Here is a 23,797-nt window from a genome sequence, read left to right as displayed (position 1 = left end):
CTTCCCTCACCCTGTATCTTCTGTAGGCACTTTGGCCTCTTTGCAATGTGCTCCCCAGTTCAGGGCTTCAGCTGGTCCTTCCTCCTGGAATACTCTCTCCTGCCTCCTGTCTGCATGGCTCACTCTCTCACTTCCTTGAGTCTTCTGCTCAAATGTGCTACATCACAGCAGCCTTTCATGATCAGTATCATCCCTCATTCCTGGTGCTGTTAGTTGCCATTGAGTTGATTCCACTCATGGCAACCCCATGTGTTACAGAGTAGAACTGCTCCATAGGGTTTTCTTGGCTATGATTTTAACAGCTAGGCCTATCTTCTGTGATACTGCTAGGTGGGTTCAAGCTGCCAAACTTTAGGTTAGCGTTGAACACAAACTGTTTATGCCACCTAGGAATCTCTCATTTCTTCTTAACCTGCTTGATTGTGTTCAGGACCCTCTCACCTTCGCACATGCTATATGTTTATTTTTTGTTCCCCTCTTCTGGAATTTAAGTTCCATCTGTGCGAGTATTTTTTCTCAACTATTGTATTTCCAGTGGCTAGAACAAGGCATAGAACATAGTAAAAAAAAAAAAAACTTAATAAATATTTGTCAAATGAATTAACTGAATAGATGAATCAGTGAACGCCGTGCACAGAATTAAATCTTAGGTGATAAAATTTACATATAACACAATGCATAAAGATGATGCTAGTAAAATTAAAAATATTCAAGAGTTTAAAAAAAGTAATGCTTTTTTTTTTTCCTGAAAATGAAAACCTTCTAAATTTAAATTTGGCCATCTTTGATGTCTAAACCCAAAGCATTTGTAAACGGAAAAATGATTAGGCACGATTCTGTGATTGTCAGGCCAATCCAGAGCTAATCTGGGCCTGATTTGGCATGTGTCGCCAAGGCACATTCATAAACAGGAGATAATGCGCATATTAACAAAGACATAGAACTGTAGAGTTTAATTATATTTAAACGAATGCAAGAAGAGTCTGAAGAACTCTTCTTCTTTGACACCAATTAGAGGGGAGAGGCTTCTAAAAAATGAGTCGTCTGCTGAAGAGAGACTTGTAATATGACTCCTTAAATCCACATAAATTCTCCAAGTTATTTTAACTTTGTTAAAACAGCATGCAAAAAAGAAATCACAAAGGCTGTGTAAAGGAAGAGCTTAGACTGTACAGAGAAACTGAGAAGGTTATTATTATGACTTGTAAAGGCACTTGCCTTGAACAAGCTGACTTTGCTGATGATGTTGAAGTTCATGTCCATGGCCAGGGCTAACTGCATTGTAGACGGGAGGTTCTCAAGTAGATCGGACTCATCTTCAAAGATAAACACATCAGGCCACACAGCAGAAAGGTTAATGAAATAAGTCACTACAGTATAAGGAGAAAGATTTTTGAAGTAACGGAAACAAAATGCCAACTCATTTTTATAAATAGAAGATGCCTCTAATGCTACGTTTCCCTTACTTCAGTTGGACATACACAGCTAATCACAACAGCACAAATATGTTCATGAAAGAAAAGACTTATTTTCGTAACTGATGAAGGCAAAAAACAAAAAACCTGTTGCCGTTGAGTTGATTCTGACTCATAGTGACCCATAGGACAGAGTAGAAATGCCCCATAGAGTTTCCGAGGTGGATTCAGACTGCTGACCTTTTGGTTACGAGCTGAGCTCTTAACCACTGCACCAGCAGTGCCCCATTGATAACATATCTATTTCATAATTCTAGAACATTATTTCTTGCTAAAATTTGTATACGATGCTTAATGATCAGGGACAAAGGCTAGTGAATAAGCTGGGACAGGAAAAGGATCAAGTTTTTTCTTCTGGTTCTACTGACTCCAGCCATAACATCTGATGGCAAATAATAATGAGTGCCGTGTAGCATTTGAAAGCTTGCAGGGCTCTGTCATACCCATTATCTTATTTGACCCTCATGACAACCCTAAGGGTAGGTATTCATTCCCATTTTGCAGAAAGAAGATAAACAGAACCGAAGCTCAGAGAGGCTGTAAGTGATTGTGCATATTTAGTAGGTAGCTCAGCAAGCAATGGAATCCAAAGAAGAAATGTGCTAAGTGAGTAAATTCAAATGATTGTTATTTATTTGCTTATTAACTAAATGATCAATATGAATACTTTAAAGATTTTTCTACATGTGAATTCAAATTAAATGATAGGCCTGCAGGCTAATAAAATATTCCATAAGTAAAACTGCCCATTCATAGTATCCAAGGGCTTCTGAGAGTTGATTATTTTTGATATTTGTCTTATACTCAGAAAAAAGAAAAAAAAATTGCTATATCATATCCCTATTTTCATTTAAATATTGATTTTAAAGATGAAAATCCTTTGTAAAATAACATAGTTCCTTCTTTCTGAAGGCTGTTGGTCTCTAGTTACCTCCTCAAGCCAAGGAGTTGGAGCAATATCTACTGCCGCTCAAGGAGGAGAGGGAAGGAGCCTACTATTGCTCTTTTTGGTGCTTTCCCTCTCTATTGAAGCACCCTCAGGAATAGTGTTAGGAGCTCAAGAGAGAGGCATAAGGGATTCTGGATTCAGGGGGCTCAGTGGTTAAGAGCTCAGCTGCTAACCAAAAGGTTGGCAGTTCAAACCCACCAGTTGATCCTTGGAAGCCCTATGGGGCAGTTCTACTCTGTGCTATAGGGTCACTATGAGCCTGAATCACTCCAGGGCACACAACAACAGCAAATAATACTAACCAAAACTAAAACCAAACCCATTGCCGTGGAGTCGGTTCCAACTCACAGTGACCCTATAGGAGAGCGTAGAACTGCCCTATATGGTTTCCAAGCCTGTAAATCTTTACAGAAGCAGACTGCCACATCTGTCTTCTGTGGAACAGCTGGCAGGTTGGAACCATGGAACTTTCTGTTAGCAGCAGAGCACTTAACCACTGTACCACCAGGGCTCCTTCTTCAACAAATAATAACCAACCAAGCCAAACCCATTGCCGTTGAGTTGTTACCAATGCATAGCAACCCTATAGGATAGAACAGAACTGCCCCATAAGGTTTCCAAGGAGTGGCTTCAGTAGATTCGAACTTCTGACCTTTTGGTTAGCAGCCAGGCTCTTAACTACTGCACCACCAGGGCTCCCCAGTTCAAGTAAGAGACGCCATTAATTCTCCAGGGTCTCTTAGAAGCAATTGAGCTTCTGGCAGCAGGATGGAAGGGGCTGGAAAGATTGCTGTTCTTTCTGAGTGCTGTGCTCTGGGAGGGAGAGTGATGCTGCAGAAGGAGCAAGCCTTTTGAAGAATAGACTCAGGAGGTCTGAGTTGCAGTTCCATTTGCAGGCTGTGTGCCCCTGGCCAAATTTCTTGGTTAAGAACCTCCATTTCCTTGTGTCTACAATGAGGTTGATGAGGCTTAATCTGCCTGATTATTTTCCTCCTCCTCCATTTTTCTTCGTGAATATTATATGAAACTGCACATGTAATACCTGGCATCTACTAGGCACCGAATATAATTTAGCCTTTACCTCTCCAGGGTTTGCATAACTAGCATAAGATAGCTAGATATTTAAGAAAAAAAAACCCCATAGTATTAAATGTATGACTTTAAAGATCATCTAATTGTTTTTCTTTTTTTATTCAAATCCAGCCAGTTTCTGCTTCTACACACAAACACTGTATTACATGTTTACAGACATCTAGTCAGTCATTTGCCAAGCTTACCTAGCATCCTTTGAGAGTCCCATGTATAGTCATACCAAGTCCGAACCCGATTCTGCACGTTTCTGGGAATGGAGTAAGTGTTCATGTAGGCAATGGTGTGATCCATGCAGGCGCGGAAATGGTTCTGATTGGCTGTGGCTGCCCCAATTACATCTCGCATCTAAAACCACAAAAACGGTCACTCCACAGCAGCAGAGGAATGGGAAAAGTTATTAAAAGTTCAGTTTAATTTAACTGTTCTCTTATGATCGATTCTCTTCTAACCCACTGACTCTTTGATTTAAACACATTGATAAAAAAAAAAAAATTTTTTTTTTTTTTGGGTCCCAATTTTAACCTTGCCATAAAACATTGGGAAAATCAATATCCTCCCTCTGTCCCAATAAGCATGGCAATAAGACCTGTTTCACCTACCACATGAAGTTTTTGTGAGGATTCAGTCACGTAATGCATTCGAACCTTCTTTGTAAACTCGTATATTACTGCAAAAATGTTAGTTGGTATTTAAAAAATTATACAGCTTGTGCTTACGCAGGGAATGTGCAGTGAAAGTTGAGCAATTACCTGGCAGAATGGCTAGTCCCTTTCAGTGAGTCTTACTTTGAAAGCATCCTTCATAGATTATCCAGTGTGGCTGACTGTATAGACGCAATTCATCATGAAATTGCAACCTCTGTACTTCCCTTTGTGTTGTTTAGACAGATAAAATCAAATCTCGTCGTGCTTAAGGCGGAGTATTCAGCAGAAGTTGAAATGTGCTGAAATTACTGAAGCATCATCTACTGCTGTGACAATACTTAAGGAACTGTCAGGTTTTAGTTCTTGGATGTTTATAACTCAGCCGTAAAAACCCACTCTAGGTTAAAAGCCGATCTTTAAGGTCTCAGCGCAAAAAAGATATATAGCTCAACTCCTCCTCTCACATAGAGCGAAGCAAGTGGTTGTAAATTTGCCTTGACTGTGGGTTTATAATAGGGAGGAAAACCAAGGCTTCGCTCTCGAGACTTTGCTCTTTCATTCTAGCAGCTGAACCCTTTATGCTTATGGAAAAACTGCGCATTCTTTGAGATTCAGCTCAAACGGCTCTTAGTGCGATGCATTCCTTAGCTTCCACTTTCAGAGGTAATGGCCTCTTCTAATCATTGAAAGCAACTGCTGAGAAGGAGCTATGTAAATAGCCCAACTGGATACATCTTTTTGAGTTTCTAACTTACTCCTCAGTGACTATTCCAAATATTATTCAACAGCCTCAATTCCCAGATCTCTCTTTTCCAAGCTTCCTACATTACCAAGTCACGTAAAGCTGTGACTGGAGTGTTAAGTTTGAAACCAAGGACAATTAAAAGCATTATTGATTGGTCCTGGGCCCAAGAATGTGTAGTGACTGTAATATGAATGTTTATGAGCTTGCCTTCAATAATGTTGAATTGTCTTGGTGTAGGAGTTGAGGAAAATGTGTATTCCAGGCTAGGAAGTAAGCGAGGATGTGAGAGGAAGAAAACATGTCTCTCTCAGAGAAGAGAATCTTACAGTTAAAATATGATGATTAGTCCAGGGTGTAGTCACTGGTGTGGTTGTATGTGGGAACTCTGTATAAGTGAAAATTTTGTCCCTGGCCCTCTTACTTTTCTGTGTTCTTCCTCAGCACGTTTTATTCACTATGACTCTTTAGGCACAAATTCACATCTCCAGCCTCATCCTTTTTTCTGTGCTGTAGTACCACATTTTCAGTGACTTGATGTTTCTTTTTGTTCCTGTTGAACTTCAAATTCAATATAAAGGCAGTGTGGTGTGGTGTATAGAGCAGAACCTCTTAAACTTCATTTGGATGTGAATCACCTAGAGAGCTTGTTAAAACGTAAGTTCTGACTCAGTAGGTCTGGGTTAGCGTCTGAATTTTAAATTTCCCAAGTTATGCTGGTGCTTCTGGCTCAAAAACTGTACTTTGAGTGGCAAGAGAATTGAACTGGGGCTAGACTTAGCTTTTTAGCCTTGTTGTGAAAATTGCCAAAGTAAGTGTTCAATAAATGTTAGATATTACAATTATTATAAAAACCAAAACCCAAACTCATTGCCAACGGGTTGATTCCGACTCATAGCGACCCTATAGGACAGTGTTATTATTTATGGCTCTGATGTTTACTGACTGTATGAATTAGTGATGCCTCTTAATTTTTTTAAACTGGAGTTTCCTCACTGAATGAAACATTGACTATGATGTGGCTACCTCACATTGATAGAAAAAGAAATTATGAAATAATGTGATTTTTACTATTTACAGTCAATTGATTTGAACGGAAACTCTCTCTAAACCAGCTCTTTATTTTCAATTGGTGTTACCACAATCTCCCTAGCCACTAATAATTGTCATATTTTATATTAACAATTTTTAACCATATGGCATCCATTTTCCCAAGCCTAAAATTTTATTTTAAATAGAGTTTCCTTTACAATCTTTGTCACCACTCCATCACCATGTTCACTGGAGCTGCCGTATTTAACTGGGCTTTCTACATCTCGTATCACCCCCTTCAATTCATATTATATTTTGATTAATCTTCCTTGAATCTCTTTGTTCAAAATCCTCCCCACTCAATTACCATTGCCTTCAGGATAAAGTTCAACATCTTTAACTTAACATTGTGAGCTCTTAAAATATTTTTTTTACATACATCTCTAACCTTCTATAAAGTATCCTTCACTCCAGTCATTCTGGACCTCTTCCTGTTTCCCCAAACATGTGCTTCACCAGTGCCAAATTTTCACACACTGTTCCTCAGCCTGATGGATTCAACACCTATCTGTAATGACTAACTCTACTGGATTTTTAAGATGGCTCAGGTTTATCCTCCTCTATGCACTGGGCAGCCTCCCTTTTCTTAATTAACACAGAGCTTTAAATCTCTTTTCTGTTGCTCACCAGGGACAGAATACCCAACAAGCAAGGTACTCAGGGCTTGCTTGTGCTTAGTTACCAATCTGTTGTGCACAATTTCACCTGTTTTTCACCATATTTTTGACGTGGTGAAACCCATGTGATTGACCACATCAAAGAGGTAGTGAAACCCAAGTGAAATTGTGCACTATGGATTAGTAAGTAAACACAAGTAAGCCCGTGTGTGCTTTGCTTTCTGGTTAATCCACCCCTGCCATGTATAGTAGACCCTTGACATTCATGGCTGTAGGGCTTGAATTTTGGCCATTTGTGAGCAGCTCCAAGTGTCATAAAGAAGAGTTTTTATTATCGAAGTTTGTTAAAGCACGAGTTTTATTCATACCTCTGAGTGTAGTGAGTGTGAAGAAATGATTAACCTAGTGGGAATAATCATTTCATGGTTTAGCCTAACTCATCACCCGGTACACAAATCTTAACAAGGCTTTATTGTTCTCTAACATGTAGATTGTAAAATATCTCTCAGGAAAATACAACTTCTAAAGATTGCATGCTGTAGAGTTTTTTTCCTTGTGTATTGGGGAATTCTCAAAGATTTTAGGCAATATCCTTTGCAAATGACAAGTGCCTTGCAATATAGTTATGTATGTATTTATTTTACTTTCTTACTAGACTGTGATTCCTTGAGAATAAAGGCAAGCAGATGCCATAATACACATTTATTAACCAGATATTTATTAATTATTTTAGATGGCATTTGGTAAACTCTGGTTTAAATGATCTCTGAAACCCCTTTTAACTCAGTGACTTCATGACAATACTTGAAGTTTAAATAAATAAAAGAGTTTTTGAGGGTTTTTAGGAAGCTCCAAGTAAGAAGTTAGCTTATAAAGTTGACTTTCTTCAGGAGTCCAAGCTGTCATTGCTGACAGGTCTTCTGAGTATAACAGGTAATTTATACAGAAATTTAGTATTAATAAAAATTCTGTACTTAACTTTGAGCAAATGCAATTGAAGAGACTGAGATCATTATAACCCAGTTAGGAAGACGATCAGGGAACCAGGGCAACAGAAAAGAATATGACATGGATTGAGAGGGAATACATAACATGTACTTAACTGCATTTGGCTAGAGGTTTCATGGAGTCATCTGACAGATTCAATATTTTAAAAATTGAAAGACAATGTTGACCCAATTATATCCTCTAATTCATTAAAATACATGAAAGTTAGTAAAGAAGAAGAGTCAGACAGATTTTGATTTTTACTCCATAAGATTTATAAACACTTGTTAGCCTTTCCAAAATGACAGTGTTATATATTCACATTTCAACTTACCTGACCAATTAGGCTGGAGAACACAAAAACTCCAGAAAAAAAATTCAAGAGTTGAAAAACAATTTCAAATGAAGTTTGTGGTTCTGGAAGGCCCCCGATGGTAATTAAAGTTCGAACTGCCCAATAATAACATCTCAGATACCTTTGAAAAGAGAAGACATATATTTTGCTTTTTATTATAACATTGAAATACCACTCTGCTTGAGAGCACAGATTACTACTAAATTATAACAAAATTCCTCCTAATCAATATTTTCTTGGTATAGACAGCATTGGCAAATACCATGCATGCTAATAAAAACTTCTTGACAAACAGTGAGAAATGACTAAATAATAAAACCCAAGGAGGGGGTTAACTAGTTCTACTTATCACCTGCTGTAAAACAAATCACCCCAAAGTTTAGTGGTAAAAACAACAACCATTTTATTAGGGTCATAATTTTGTGGGTCAGAAATCTGTACAAGGCCCAGCATAGATGGCCCTTGATGACTGTGCCATTTTCTGGGGTGACTCGAATGGCTGGAGATGTCTGGGAGGACTTGACTGGGGCCAAATATCTTGGGCGTTGGTTCTGGACACTGGCTGGGTTCCTCTGTTCTTCTCCAAGTTATGTGTTCTCAGAATGCCCAATGTGGCTTCTTCATTCACGTATCTGGGCCTGGGCTGATACGGTTGAAATATGGCCCGGGTGGGTATTCCTCTCTTTCCATGCAGCCTCTCAATATGACTAGCCTGGGTTTCCTCACAGCATGGCAGTCTCAGAGTAGATGAACTTTTTACATAGCGGCTGATTTCCCCCAGAGCAGCAGGTGCCCAGGCAGTAGCTTCAAGGCTTCTTATACCTCTGAAATCCCATAAAGTCTTAATCCATTGCCACATTCTATTTGTCAAGCTAGTCCCTAAGAACAGCTCAGATTGAAGGGAAGGGAAATTTGAATCTGCCTTTTAATAAGAGGAGCAGAAAGAATTTGAGACCATCTTTAAACTACCACACTAGTGATTTGTGGGGAATATTATAGAGATCAAAGATATTTATGCAGATGGGAAAGCCCTTTACAGTTTTTATCCAATTGTTTTTACTAATGGAAAGCAGACCAGGTAAATGCCATTCCTTATCTTTTCTACCCACACCCTATTACATTACTGAACAGATGTACATGGTAGAGACGGGGAGAAATGAACTCCATCTTAATAGGGAAATCACTCTCGGGCGTAATAGGTAATTTTTGTAGATATTTAATATTGAGGAAAACCAAGTATATTCAGAAATATATTCAACAAAGATTTTGTTCTTAACTTTGAGCAACTGCAAATGGGGAGGCTGAGATCATTATAGCCCAGACATGAAGAGGATCAAGGAGCCAAGGCAACAAAAAAAAAAATATGACATGGATTGAGAGAGAACATACAGCATTCACTTCGATGCATTTGACTGAAGGTTTCACTGACCCCATAGTGAGGTGGGAAGGGAAGTTAGTATTAGGGCGCCACTGTGTATGTGTGTGGGGTCCCTATGTGGTGCAAATGGCTAAATGCTGGACTACTAACTGAACGGTTGGCATTTTGAATCCACCCAGAGGTGCCTTGGAAGAAAGACCTGGTGATCTGCTTCTAAAAAATTACAACCTTGACAACCCTACAGAGTGCAGTTCTACTCTGTAACACATGGGGTCTCAATGAGTTAGAATCAACTTGACAGCAACTGGTTTGGTGTTTAGTTTGTGTGTGTCTGTGTGTGCATGTCTGTGTAAAAGTTTTTGTGCATGATTAGGTGAACTATTTGGGTGTTTTCCATATAGTGTTGATTACAGAGTTAGAGGTCAGACATTCCCACTGAATCTTTAATAAAATATCCTGTGTATAAAGAACATCTACAGATGTCATTATAGAGAGTCTTTTATTTATTTTGTTGTTGTTGAGAATACACACAGCAAAACATACACCAGTTCAACAGTTTCTACATGTACCATTTAGTGACATCGATTACATTCTTCCAGTTGTGCAACCATTCTCACCCTCTTTTTCTGAGCTGTTCCTCCCCCATTAACACAAACTCTCTGCCCCATAAGTTTCCTATCTAATCTTTTGAGTTGCTGTTGTCAATTTGATCTCATATAGATAGTTCTTAAAAGAGCATAACGCTCAAGGCAGACATTTTTTACTAGTTAAGCTAAGCTATTGTTTGGCTTTAGGATGACTTCAGGAGATATTTTTGATTTAAGGTTTCAAGATTATCTCAGGTAAATAGTTTCAGGGGTTCATCCAGCCTCCATGACTCTAGAAAGTCTGGAGTCCATAACAATTTTTGAAATTCTGTTCTGCATTCCCTCCTTTTGATCAGAATTCTTCTAAGGAATCTTTGATCAAAATGTTCAGTAATTGTAGTGGGGCACTGTCCATTTCTTCTGGTCTCATGGCAAAGGAGGCAGTTGTTCATGGAGCCAATTAGCCACACATTCCATATTCTTCTCCTATTCCTGACTCTCCTTTTTCCTCCGTTGTTCTGGATGAATAGAGACCAATTGTTGTGCCTTGGATGGCTGCTTGCAAGCTTTTAAGATCCCAGGCACTACACATTGAACTAGGAGGTAGAAGAGAAGCACTAAATATGTTGTAAAACATGTTGTTAGGTCAATGAAATCATGACCCTAAACCTGCAAACCAAGAAACCAGATCCCATGAGGTTTTTGATTGTACATAATCAGCCTTAGCAGCTACTCTTTCTTTTCTTTGCCATTACTGTAAATATATCTATCACACAACTTTTGCCAGTTCACCTTTTTACAGGTGTACAATTTATTGATAGCAATTACAATAATTGGCTGTGCAACCCTACCCTTAATCAATGAGATATTTCCACCCCCTCCTTCCTACTGCCCTGGTATCCACTAATAAAATTTGTTCTCTATATTTGCCTTTTCTTGTCTTTATATGTAACTGAAGTTATATAAAAGTACGTTAAGTAGATAGTTCACTTAGCATAATGACTTCCATCTCCATCCATACTGTAGCATATATCAAGACTTAATTTCTTCTACTGGCTGAGTAGTATCCCGTTGTATGTATATATCACAGTTTGTTTATCCATTCATCTTTTGATGGTCATTTAGGTTGTTTCCACCTTTTGGCTGCTGTGAATAGTGTTGCAATGAACACTGGTATAAAAGTCTGTTTGAGTCTCTTCTTTCAAGTCTTTTGGGTATATACCTAGGAGTGGAATTCTGGGCCATATGGTAGTTCTGTTTTTAGTTATTTGAGGAACTGCTACACTGTTTTCCACAATGGCTGTACCACTTTGCATTGCACCAGCGGCTGATAAGGGTTCCAATTTCACCATATCCTTGCCAACGTTTTTTTGTTTGTTTGTTTTATATTAACCATCCTAGTTGGAGTGAAATGGTATCTCATTGTGCTTTTGATATGCAACTCTCTGATGGTTAATGACACTGAGCATCTTTTCATGTGTTTGGTGGCCATTTGAATGTCCTCTTTAGTGAAATGTCTGTTCAAATCTTTTGCCTGTTTTATGATTGAGTTGTTTTGTTGTTGTCAACGTTTTAAATATATTTGGTTTTTAGATTTTTGTCAGATATGTAGTTTCTGAAGAAATACTCCCCGATGATAGCTTGTCTTTTCACTTTTTTGATAAAGTCTTTTGATGAACAAAAGCTTTTAATTTTTATAAGGTCCCATGTATTTATTTTGTCTTTTGTTGTTTTTCCTTTTGTTATTATATTAGATAGTCCATTGTTAAAAGCTAGGCCTGGCAGCCTTGCCCCTGCTTTTTCTTCTATGAATTTTATGATTTTAGTTTGCACATTTTGGTCCTTAATCCATTTTGAATTTGTTTTTTTGTATGGTGTGAGGCACGGATCCTGTTTCATTTTTCTCACGTGGAAATCTAATTTTCCCAGCACCATTTACAGAAGAGACTCTTCTTTCCCCATCAAACAGACTTAGCACCCTTGTCAACAATCAATTGACCATAGATGTGTGGATTTATTTCTGAAGTCTCAATTCTAATCCATTAGTCTATGTGTCTATTGTTATACCAGTACCAGGCTGTTTTGATTACTATACCTATGTTTTAAAATCAGGAAGCGTGAATTCTCCTGCTTTGTTCTTCTCTTTCAACATTGCTTTAGCTATTTGGGGCCTTGCAGAGCGGCTTTTAGATTTAGTGGGTCCCAATTAACTAGTCTACTATCCTGGGTGGGCATAGAAGAGCATTACCTTTTACAGAATCCTGCTCTAGTCAGGCTCCTATTTCTCATCTGGTGTGCCACATACACCCATAGCACTTTAAGTAACTGTGTATTAGTCTTTGAACAAGGTGGCCTTTTTCTCTTTTTGTAAAAATAGTTTAAGATTTTCACATCTTCCAAATAATAAGAAGTTGGGGTTTCTAAAGGAAGAAAGAAATTGGTTGAATTCAATATTCAAATACAAACAGATCTAAAAGGAAATCACTCATTTTGAAACTAGGGACCTTTTGAAGGACATGGCTTTTTGTTTGTTTGTTTGTTTCCCACACCTAGTGCTTATAGGAAAAGAAAAAATAATTAATTCTTTGGTAGGCTTGGAAACCATGGTGCCAAAAGAATAAAAACACTGCCTCTCTGCAATTTTTTTTTTTTAGCAGACTTTCTTAGACTTAATGTTACGGTGAACTTGATGTTAAAGAGAGAACCACCTTGAGGAAGTACAAAATTCATTTTATAGATTGCATTTTTAACTTGTCAAATTCCAATTTATAATTTCCCATTACCTGATTTATTTTGGTCATAGGTACTGGATCTGTGAGTCTCTTAAAAATAAGGAAATTTGTTCAGCCTAATACTGCCCAAGAGTGGGGCGGGGCTATACTCTCCACATTGCTGACTCCATTACAAGCATTGGGATTAGTGTCCCCTCCAAGATCACTGTAGTGTTATCACTGTAGTGCTAACAGGAACTAGCATAGGAATTATTCCCTCTCATTTCTTATTTCTGGATATTAAAAAAATAACAATCAAATGTGAACTTTGAGCATGATTTTCCAAATCTGAAGGCTTAGCCTAGAACTTTTTTTTAAAAAAGATATTAATTGTAAATTTTCTGCCCTGATGCTTTGAGGTTTATTTGGGATTCTTTTCTCAGTCACGTCTTACACACAAACATGCACAACCAAAGGTAAGATTTGTAATTTAATTAGATGGCCTCTTATTGATTTTTCTAGGATTAGCTTAATTAGTCAAGTGTGTTCACCTCTAATATTCACACTGCAGGCGGATAGATCTTTCAAGGAGACGCTATCTGGTTGATTTAATGCCTGAACTATCTAACAAACAGGCTCTCTCTCTGAAAGTATATGAAAAAATGCTTTAGCATGCTAAAGTTAAAACAAGGCAGAATTTGACATAAAAAACATATTAGCGGGAAGCTACAAATTCTTTCATTTTGAAAAAAAAAAAAAAAAAAAGTGACATGCAGCTTTCCCCCAATATTTCATTATAAAAAATTTCAAACATACAAAAAAATGGAAAGAATTTTGCAGTGAACACCGTCATACCCACCACCTAAATTCTCTCATTAACATTTGATTATTCCTACGTTGTCACATATCTATCCATTAATTCATTTTAATTTTTTAGTACATTTCAAAGTAACTTGCAAATACTCCTAAATATGGTATTTCAGAATACATATTCTTAACTAGAGCTCAGTACTTGTTTAGAGTTACTTTTTATTTTGAGCATATAATTAAATCCACAAATATTATGTATACTACTCTATGAATTTTGACAAACGCATACACCTGCATACTCAAACTCCTATTAAGATACAGAACATTATTATTGCTCTAGAAAGTTCTCTCATGCTCCTGCTTAGTCAATCCCTGCCCCCACTATTAGTTTTGCTCATTTAGAATTTCACATGAATAAAATCACACAGTATGTTCACTTTTGTCTAAGGCTTTGTTCACTCAGCATAATGATTTAGAGGTTTATCTGTTGGTGTATGTATCAGTACTTCATTCTGTTTTGTTGCTGTTGTTCTCGTTAGGTGACATTGAGTTGGTTCAGACTCACAGCAACCCTATATACAATAGAAGGAAACACTGTGTGGTCCTGCACCATCCTCCTAATCATTGTAATGCTTGAGCCCATTGTTGCAGCCACTGTGGCAATCTAGTTCCTTCTTCCAGCAGTCCATGGTATATTCAATATTCTTAGCCAACGTCATAATTCAAAGGCATCAATTCCTCTTTGTTCTTTCTTATTCATTGTCCAGCTTTCACATGCATATGAGGCAAGTGAAAATACTACGGCTTGGGTTAGGATCACCTTAGTCCTCAGGGTGACATCTTTGCTTTTTAACACTTTAAGGAGGTCTTTTGTATCAGATTTGCCCAATGCAATGCATCCTTTGATTTCTTGAGTGCTGCTTCCATGGGCGTTGATTGTGGAATCAAGTAAAATTAAATCCTTGACAACACCAATCTTTTCTCCATTTATCATGATGTTGCTTATTGGTCCAGTTGTGAGGATTTTTTTTGTTTTTTTTTCTTTATGTTGAGGTGTAATCCATACTGGAGACTGTAGTCTTTGATCTTCATCGTAAGTGCTTCAAGTTCTCTTCACTTTCAGCAAGGAAGGTTGTGTCATCTGCTTATCACAGGTTGTTAATGAGTCTTTCTCCAATCCTGATGCCACATACTTCTTCATATAGTCCAGCTTCTCGTATTATTTGCTCAGCATACAGATTGAATATGTATGGTGAAAGGATACAACCTTTCCTAATTTTAAGCCACACAGTATCCCCTTGTTATGTTTGAATGACTGCTTCTTGGTCTGTGCACAGGTTCCTCATGAGCACAGTTAAGCATTCTGGAATTCCCATTCTTTGCAATATTATCTATAATTTGTTATGATCCACACAGTTGAATGTCTTTGCATATTAAAAAAAACAGGTAAACGTCTTTCTGGTATTCTCTGCTTTCAGCCAAGATCCATCTGACATCAGCAATGATATCTGTTGTTCCATGCCCTATTCTGATTCTTGCTTGAATTTTTGGCAGTTCCTTGTTGATGTACTGCTGTAACCATTTTTGAATTATCCTCAGTAAAATTTTACTTGTATGTGATATTGTTTGATACTTTCCACATTCTGCTGGATCACGTTTCTTTGGAATAGATACAAATATGGATCTCTCCCAGTAAGTTGGCCGGGTAGCTGGCTTCCAAATTTCTAGGCATTGAAGAGTGAGTACCTCCAACGTTGCATCTGTTTGTTGAAACATCTTAATTGGTATTCCACCAGTTCCTGGAGTCTTGTTTCTTGCCAATGTCATCAGCGCAGGTTGGACTTCTTCCTTCAGTACCATTGGTTCTCGATCATATGCTACCTCCTGAAATTGTTGAACATCAGACAATTCTTTTTGGTATAGTGACTCTGTGTATTCCTTCTGTCTGTTTTTGATACTTCCTGTGTCGTTCACTATTTTGCCCATAGAATCCTTCAGTATTGCAACTTGAGGTTTGAATTTTTTCTTCAGTTCTTTCAGCTTGAGAAATGCCCAGTGTGTTTTTCTCTTTTGGTGTTCTAACTCCAGGTCTTTGAAAATTTCATGAAATACTTTACTTCATCTTCTGGAGCTGCCCTCTGAAACCTTCTGTTCAGCATTTACTTCATTATGCCTTCCTTTCACTTTAGCTACTTTACATTCAAGGGCAAGTTTCAGAGTCTCTTCTGACATACATTTTGGTCTTTTCTTTCTTTCCTGTCTTTTTAATGACTGCTTGCTTTCTTCATGTACGATGTCCTTGATGTCATTTCACAACTGGTCTGGTCCATGGTCATTAGTGTTCAATGCATCAAATCTATTCTTGAGATGGTCTCCAAATTCAGCTGGGATATACTCAATGTCGTATTCTGGTTCCTGTGGACTTGTTTTAATTTTCTTGAGCTTCAACTTGAACTTGCATGTGAGCAACTGTCCCGCAGATGGCTCCTGGCCTTATTCTTACTGATGATATTTAGCTTTTTCATTGTCTCCTTCCACAGGTGTAGTCAATTTGATTCCTGCGTTTTCCATTCGATGAGGTTCACATGTATAGTCTTTGTTTATGTTGTCGAAAAAAGGTATTTGCAACGACAAAGTCATTGGTCTTACAAAATTCTATCGTGTGATCTCTGGTGTCATTTCTGTCATCAAGACCGTATTTTCCAAATACAGATGCTTGTTTTTTGTTTCTAGATTTTGCATTTCAATCACCAGTAATGATCAATGCATATTAACTGCATGTTTGATCAATTTTAGACCACAAAAGTTGGTAAAAATCTTCAGTTTCCTCATCTTTGTTATTAGTCATTGGTGTGTAAATTTGAATAATAGTTGTATTAACTGGTCTTCCTTGCAGGCGTATGAATAGTTTCCTATCATTGACAGTATTGTACTTCAGGATAGATCTTGAAATGTTCTTTCTGACAATGAATGTAATGCCATTCCTCTGCAATTTGTCATTCCTGGTATAGTAGACCACATGACAGTCTGAATCAAAATGGCCAATACCAGTCCATTTCAGCTCATTAATGCCTAGGATATCAACATTTATATGTTACATTTCATTTTTGACAACTTCCAATTTTCCTAGATTAATACTTTGTACATTTCACCTTCCAGTTATTAATGGATATTTGCAGCTGTTTATTCTCATTTTGAGTCATACCACATCAGCAAATGGAGGTCCCAAAAGCTTGACTCTATCAACGTCATTAAGATCGACTCTACTTTGAGGAATGGGTGCTACTTTGAGGAAGCAGCTCTTCCCTAGTCTTATTTTGAGTGCCTTCCAACCGGAGAGGCTCATCTTCTGGCACTATATCAGATGACGTCCGGGTGCTATCCGTAACATTTTCACTGGCCACGTTCTTCAGAAGCAGACCACTAGGTCCTGCTTCCTAGTCTTTTAGTTTGGAAGCCCTGCTGAAATCTATCACCATGGGTGACCCTGCTGGCATTTGAAATACCAATGGCATAGTTTCCAGCATCACAGCAACATGCAAGCTACCACAGTACAACAAACTGACAGACACATGGGTGTTTTATTGCTGAGTAGTATCAATTTTGTGACTATATAACATAGTTGCTCTATTTAATTGATGAATACTTAGGCTATTTCCAGTTTTGGGCTATTATGAATAGAGTTTCTATGGATATTCTTGTGCAAGTCTTTTTATGGACATATATTTTCATTTCTCTTGGGTCAATATCTAGGCTTGGGATTTCTGAGTTGTAAGGTAGGTACATATTTAATTTTATAGGAAACTATCAGATCTTTTTTCAAAGTGGTTGTACTATTTTACCTTCCTTTCAACAATGTGTGAGAGATCTAATTGCTCCATATTCTTTCCCAGACACTTCATACTGTCAGTTGTTTTAATTTTAGCCATTATGGTGGGTATGTAGTGGGAAATGCAACTTTAAACTACCCATTCTGTACCTATCTTTATGTGCAGACTTTCTTAACTACTCCAATCTACCTTGGTCTGAGGTTACTGGAAACTTATTACTGGAACCACTGGGCTTGGGGGAGAATGGTCCCATTAGAATGGATGCACCATGATGACAGTATTTATGTGCTTACCACATAATACGAGCTTAATACTATTTGTTGAATAATATGAATGAATGAATGAATAGAACGGTTTTGCATGCCGAAACCAGGTGCTGTCAATTCCACCTCATGGTGACCCCATGTATGTCAGAGAGAAATTGTATTCCATAGGGTTTTCAACGGCTGATTTTTCAGACACGAATTGCCAGGACTTTCTTCTGAGGCACCTCTGAGTAGACTCAAACCTCCAACCTTTTGGTTAGCAGCTGAGCACGTTAACATTTGTACTAGAGACTCCTCTGCATGCCTAGACTGACTGAAATAACAATATAGGGAAACTGTAGCTTCAAGCACATCTGTGTAATCCTCTTCCAGTCTCTTCCCTGTCATGCTGCCAGCTGCCCTTCATCTCCCTTCTGGTCCATTGAACTTGTTGCTATGGTGTGGTCCTATTATATCCAAAGACGTCCTCCCAGGCATTATAGCGTAAAGACCATTATTACTTTTTTTTTGGCAGTGTCTGAACTCAGGTATCTAGGGGACCCTGAGTAAATACCTTTACATATCTAGATCTCATCATCTTCATCTAGAAAACAAAAGGTATAGATTATCCTAAATTCCCCTAGCGCTAAGGTGTAGTAATTCTGACTTCTTTCTTACCCCATCTAAAGCCAGAATTTCCGTGGCCGCCTTCCTGGGTCTTCTACTCTTTCCTTCAAAAACCTATGCATTGGGGACTAGGGTCAGAATGTGTTAAGAAGCTTGTACACATTAGGAAATTTATATCAGAAAATAAGTACATTGGGGACATTTCTGAATACACAAGTAACCTTACTTTTTTTGTGTTTTTTTTTTCCTTTTGAGCTAAACATCTTTGTTTTTTTGTCAAATTTCACAGGATGTCAATCATTCTGTATAAACGAAAATGCCTTCTACTGAAATCAATAGACATTCTTATCCTGGTGAAAGTTAATGGAACAATAATAAACTTCACTGATTTTAAATAGTCACAACACTCTACGTTTTCCCCACAATCTGCTGCTAATTCTAACTAGGGCAAAGTTTACGAATCCAATGGCCTTCATAAATGACCTTCAATTTATAGGCCATCACAGACCATCACAAGGGCTAAGTAAAAAACATTTTAGATAATTATTGCAAAAACTTGGCTTAGAAGGTCAAAAGATAATATGAAGCAATAGGAGGAGCAGGTGATGATTAAACATTGTGAAGAAAATGTAATTATATTAATAATTGTCATACACAAATTATCTAAATTGTATGTAGAAATGTTGCTTTTAAAAGCGTTTTCTTTCTGCAGGTCAGGCAACCTGCATCCCTGACAACTGGCAACAGTGTTATGGGAGTTTTGGTTTTGAGTGAGAATGCTCCAGTCCAAATGAACAGAGCAGGCCCAATGGGATAATGTTAATCCCCATTATCAGGGAATATGGACTGTATGATACACCAGTTCTGTGAAATGTATTGAAACTTGTATTTTGATGTAAAAAAATGGTCACTTTTTGTATTTCACAAGTGATTAAGAAGACTGGGTAGTTCCTAACTCTATTGTTGTTGTTAGCTGCTCCTGCCTCACAGCCACCCCATGCACAAAGAGACTGAACTGTTGTGATCCATTGGGTTTTCATTGGCTGGTGTTTTTGGAAGTAGATTGCTAGGCCTTTCTTCCTAAAATATGAGAAAATAAGTTTCTGTTCAGTAAAGCCACCCACTTGTGGGATTTCTGTTATAGCAGCACTAAGAAACTAAGATGCTAGCCATTAAATCAAGCTTGTTAATTGGGTTGTCAAATCTTTTATATCATTACTAATTCTTTTTTTTGGTTGCTTGACCCTTCACTGGAAACCCTGGTGGCATAGTGGCTAAGTGCTACAGTTGCTAACCAAGAGGTCGGCCGTTTGAATCCACCAGGTGCTCCTTAGAAACTCTATGGGGCAGCTCTACTCTGTCCTATATAGGGTTGCTATGAGTTGGACTCAACTCGACGGCATTGGGTTGGTTCTTTGGGTGGACCTTTCACTAATCGTGTGTTGAACATCTCCCACGTTGATGGTATATTTGTCAATTTCTCCTCATTCTAATAATTTTTACTTTATGAATGTTTGAATTATTATAATATTTTATTAGCTACATACTTAGAATTGGGACGTCTTTATGATTAATTGAAACTTTTACCATTATTTCGTGACTTTCTTTTTCCCTAAAACGTTTTTTTTTTTACTTTAAAGCCTATTTTGATTAATGTTAAATGAAAATCTCCTTTAATTGATGAGTTTAGCCCCTATTAATTTACTGTGCTTATTCAAAAATTGTTTCTACCATCTTAATTTATGCTTTCTATTTGTCTTGCTTTTTCTATATTTCTCTCTCAACCATGTCTCTTTAATTTTGCCTTTTGTGGGGGATGGGGGCAGATTTATTGGGTGTCTTTTAAAATTTTCTTATTCTATTTGTTTTTCTGAATAAGAGGTTATCCTCTTTTTGTTCTTTAGTAGTTATCTCTGCTCTTGTCCTACTTTAACCCCAGCTTCAGTACTTAGTTTTGCCTTTGGAGATGCTTCTTATTTTCTAGAGAATTCAGGAATCACTGAACACTATTTTAATTGTAATTTATCTAGCAATTTATATTATAACGAGTATTACAATGAGTAATTTTATACCAAAATTTACAAGTAATTTATCTTGTATTTTAGTGAATATACTTGGTCTGAAATATAGCTGGAATCAGAAGGCTAAAATATCAGTATTCTTTAAGTTTCTTACAGGCTGAAGCTAAGAGTTATTTCTTTTTTCCTTATTTCTTCCCTCTCTTTCCTTCTGCCTTACTCGAACATATAACATATGTTGAGGGTCTATTATATGTGAATCTCTATCTCTCTTTCTCTGTCTACCTACTGGACTCCTGGTGTGGTGGTTAAGAGCTCAGCTGCTAACTGAAACGTTGGCAGTTTGAATCCACCAGCTGCTTCTTGGAAATCCTACGGGCAGTTTTAGTCTGTTCTATTTTGCTTATAGGTCTCTATGAGTCGGAATCAACTCCGCAGCAACGAGTTTGTTTGTTTGTTTGTTTTTTAATGTATCTATCTACCTAATCTATCTATATTTAAGGAGCCCTGGTGGTGCAATGGTTAATCGCTTGGTTGCTAACCAAAACGTTGGTGATTTGAACCCACTCAGTAGCTCTGCAGGAGAAAGATCTGGTGATTTCCTCCTGTAAAAATTACAGCCTAGAAAACCCTATGGAGCAGTTCTACTTTGTCACATGGGGTCATCAGGAATCAAAAATCAATTCGATGGCACACAACAACATTATATATTTAGCAATGTCCTAGGCACTGGAAATAAGACAGTTCCCCAGAAACTGCAAAGAGGCATCCAGTGTTAAAAGACAAATAACCACTTTTTCTGGAAAGCATTATGATGCAACCCTATATCAATGTGCGAATGTGATAAAAAATGGCTATGTCTCTGGATTTGGGGGTTAAATAGACACAGGTACCTAATGATGTCGGATTACACGCTCACTTTTGGCATTATTTGATGTATTTGGCATCTCACTCAATTTCCTATCCAAATGAGTTATTTATATTGAACTAAATACATACTTTAATTAAATGAACCCACATTCTAAAGAAAATTATTTATAGGTTTGGTTATAAACTTTCCAGGAATAGATTTTCTTTTTTTCCTTCAACAGGTATTTTTGACTTTCAAACCAGTTCTGGATAAAATTCCAAAAATGTTGTTATGATCTTTCTCACACATCCAATTCACTCTAGGTAGTGTGCAATTTTGTAAGGTATTTTAACTCTATTTGCTCCGTTCTATAATTGCTCCCTTTCCCAAGACTGCCCTGAGTTGCTCTTCAGAATAAAGCTGGTACCTTCTCTTTTCCAGTAAGGACATTATCTTATAATATGCTCAGTGTCATTTCATCGGAGGGGAAAATTGGTAAAGTCTAGTTTATGCTAGGCCCTTGTATCTAACAAAAGGAAATCTCACTGTTAAATAAGCCAGGGGAATCTTGCCGTTACTGAGTCCTGATTCTACTGCACTAAGTTTTCAAATGATCTCTTTTATTCCTGGGATGCTTGTATACTTAATTGTCAAGTTTAATTTATGATCCTTGTTACTCTCTAAGTGTTTAATTGAGTTAGTGGTTATAGCTGACTCATAAACCCATAAAGCTCTTCAGTAGTAAACTAATTAGCCACTGCACCTGCCCTCCATATAATTAACATTGTTCATTACTAGTAATCAGCATTGGAGTTATTAAAAGTTACCTTACCACTCAGTTGTCTAAAGCAGAGACTTTCAAACTTTTTTGATCATGCCTAGAGTAAGAAATGTGCTTCACAGGTCAACTCAGGATACACACACACACACACACATCTGGAAAAATGTTTCATGAAATAATACCAGAACTGTGTATGATGACCTCTGATTTCTATTCTATTCTACTCTATCCTCTTTCACTAAAAAATATACTTGACTTACTAAATAGTTTTTAACACCCACTAAGAGGTTGCAAAGGAGCCCTGGTGGCTCAGTGTTTGAGCACTCGCCTGCTAACCAAAAGATCGGTGGGTCAAACCCACCAACCACTCCTTGGGAGAAAGATACGGTGTTCTGTTTCTGTAAATATTTACAGCCTTGGAAACCCTAGTAGGGGCAGTTCTACTTTGTCCTAGGGGGTAACTATGAGTCAGAACTCGATTCGATGGCAATGGGTTTGGTTTTGGTTGGTGTAATGGATTGCAAAAGAGCCCTGCTAGCACAGTGGTTAAGTGCTTGGTTGCAAACCAAAAGGTCAGCTGTTTGAATTCACCAGATGCTCCTCGGGAGAAAAGACCTGGCCATCTGCTCCTGTAAAGATTACAGCCTAGGGAACCTTATGGGGCAGTTCTACTGTGTCCTGTAGTGTCATTATGAGTCAGAATCAACTCGACAGCACACAAGAACAATGGGTTGCGATCTGCAGTTTGAAAAACACTGGCTTAAGAAACCTTTTACAATGAAACAGAAAGTTAAGAAGAATCAACAGTTTTTTTTTTTTTTTTTAATTAGAACTTACTTGTTTCCTTCACCATTATACACCCACTTAGTAGTGCCAATTCCTTCATAGTTTGAAGCCCAGTAATAAATACAGGTATTAATGTGCAGAGTAAACAGCAAGTATCCAGTTGTTCGAATGACCCTGTCAAAGATTATAACGGCAAAGTGAGGACTCACGTTATTCCTGGAATGCAGTCTATTTTAACATTTTCTTTTCCTTAAAGTCTCCATTAAACCCCCTTGCTTTAGATTGAGAACTGTTAGCTCTCATTTCAAAAAAACCAAACCCACTGCCTTCAAGTAGATTCTGACTCATAGCGACCATGTAGGACAGAGCAGAACCGCCCTACAGGGCTCCCAAAGCTGTAAATCTTTACGGAAGCAGATTGCCACATATTTCTCTCACAGAGAGGCTGGTGGATCAAACTGCTGACCTTTGGGTCAGCAGCCAAGTGCTCAACCACTGCGCCATCAGGGCTCCTTAGCTCTCATTTGTGCTGTATAAGATGATGGCGTCATTGCATGTTTTATGACTACAGTGTCTTGACTGGGACTGACAGAGTGTAAAAAAAAAAGCAAACAAAAAGAAATATCTTCTCTTTTCACAGATGGTATGAGTCAACTCCATGAAAGACATGGTCTCAAGGGTCCCCTTTTTAGTTCAAGTCCCATAAAAGATGCCACACTGATTTAAATGGTTATCTCTGAAAAGCTCATGGGGCTTTATGCTACGATTGAGCCTAACTAGAGGTCTCTGTGCAAGTGAAGTTCAGGATAGCACATGAATGAGCTTCAGGTCAGGGATGAATTGTGATGAGAGAGATGTAAAGTCAGTTTGTGAAAGGACATGTTTCTCTACTTCTTCTGGCTGAAGCAGGTAATAAGTCCTATTATTATTATTATTTTAGTTCTATGTTCATCTAGGAGCCCTGGTGGCTCAGTGGTTAAGAGCTCTGCTGCTAACCAAAAGGTCAGTAGTTCAAATCAACCAGCTGCTCCTTAGAAACCCTGTGGGGAAGTTGTACTCTGTCTTATAGGGTCACTATAAGTTGGAATCAACTTGACTGCAACAGGTGTTTTTAATGTATTCATCTAAATCTGATATGATTTTTATGCTTTTATGTCACTTAAAAATTATCTAAATCTACAACTATTGGTGTCCACTCATCTGGATCAAAAGAGAAAGGAA

General features: G+C 37.8%; 1 protein-coding gene across 1 annotated transcript in view; it reads right to left on the bottom strand.

The window, feature by feature from the left end:
- The window catches only part of CNGB3 (cyclic nucleotide gated channel subunit beta 3), a 173,871-nt gene that overhangs the window by 49,606 nt on the left and 100,468 nt on the right, over nucleotides 1-23,797 (bottom strand). Inside the window, exons 10-13 of the mRNA XM_049854335.1 lie at nucleotides 22,628-22,750; nucleotides 7,933-8,074; nucleotides 3,702-3,861; nucleotides 1,219-1,316 (exon numbers count right to left, since the gene is read on the bottom strand). Of these exons, the coding sequence (XP_049710292.1) occupies nucleotides 1,219-1,316; nucleotides 3,702-3,861; nucleotides 7,933-8,074; nucleotides 22,628-22,750 (523 nt within the window). The remainder of the gene's footprint in view (nucleotides 1-1,218; nucleotides 1,317-3,701; nucleotides 3,862-7,932; nucleotides 8,075-22,627; nucleotides 22,751-23,797) is intronic.

Source organism: Elephas maximus, chromosome 15 (genome assembly GCF_024166365.1).
Source record: "Elephas maximus indicus isolate mEleMax1 chromosome 15, mEleMax1 primary haplotype, whole genome shotgun sequence".
Lineage (NCBI taxonomy): Eukaryota > Metazoa > Chordata > Mammalia > Proboscidea > Elephantidae > Elephas > Elephas maximus.
The sequence above is the reverse complement of the archived record's forward strand: the minus strand, read 5'-3'. Positions and strand labels throughout refer to the sequence as shown.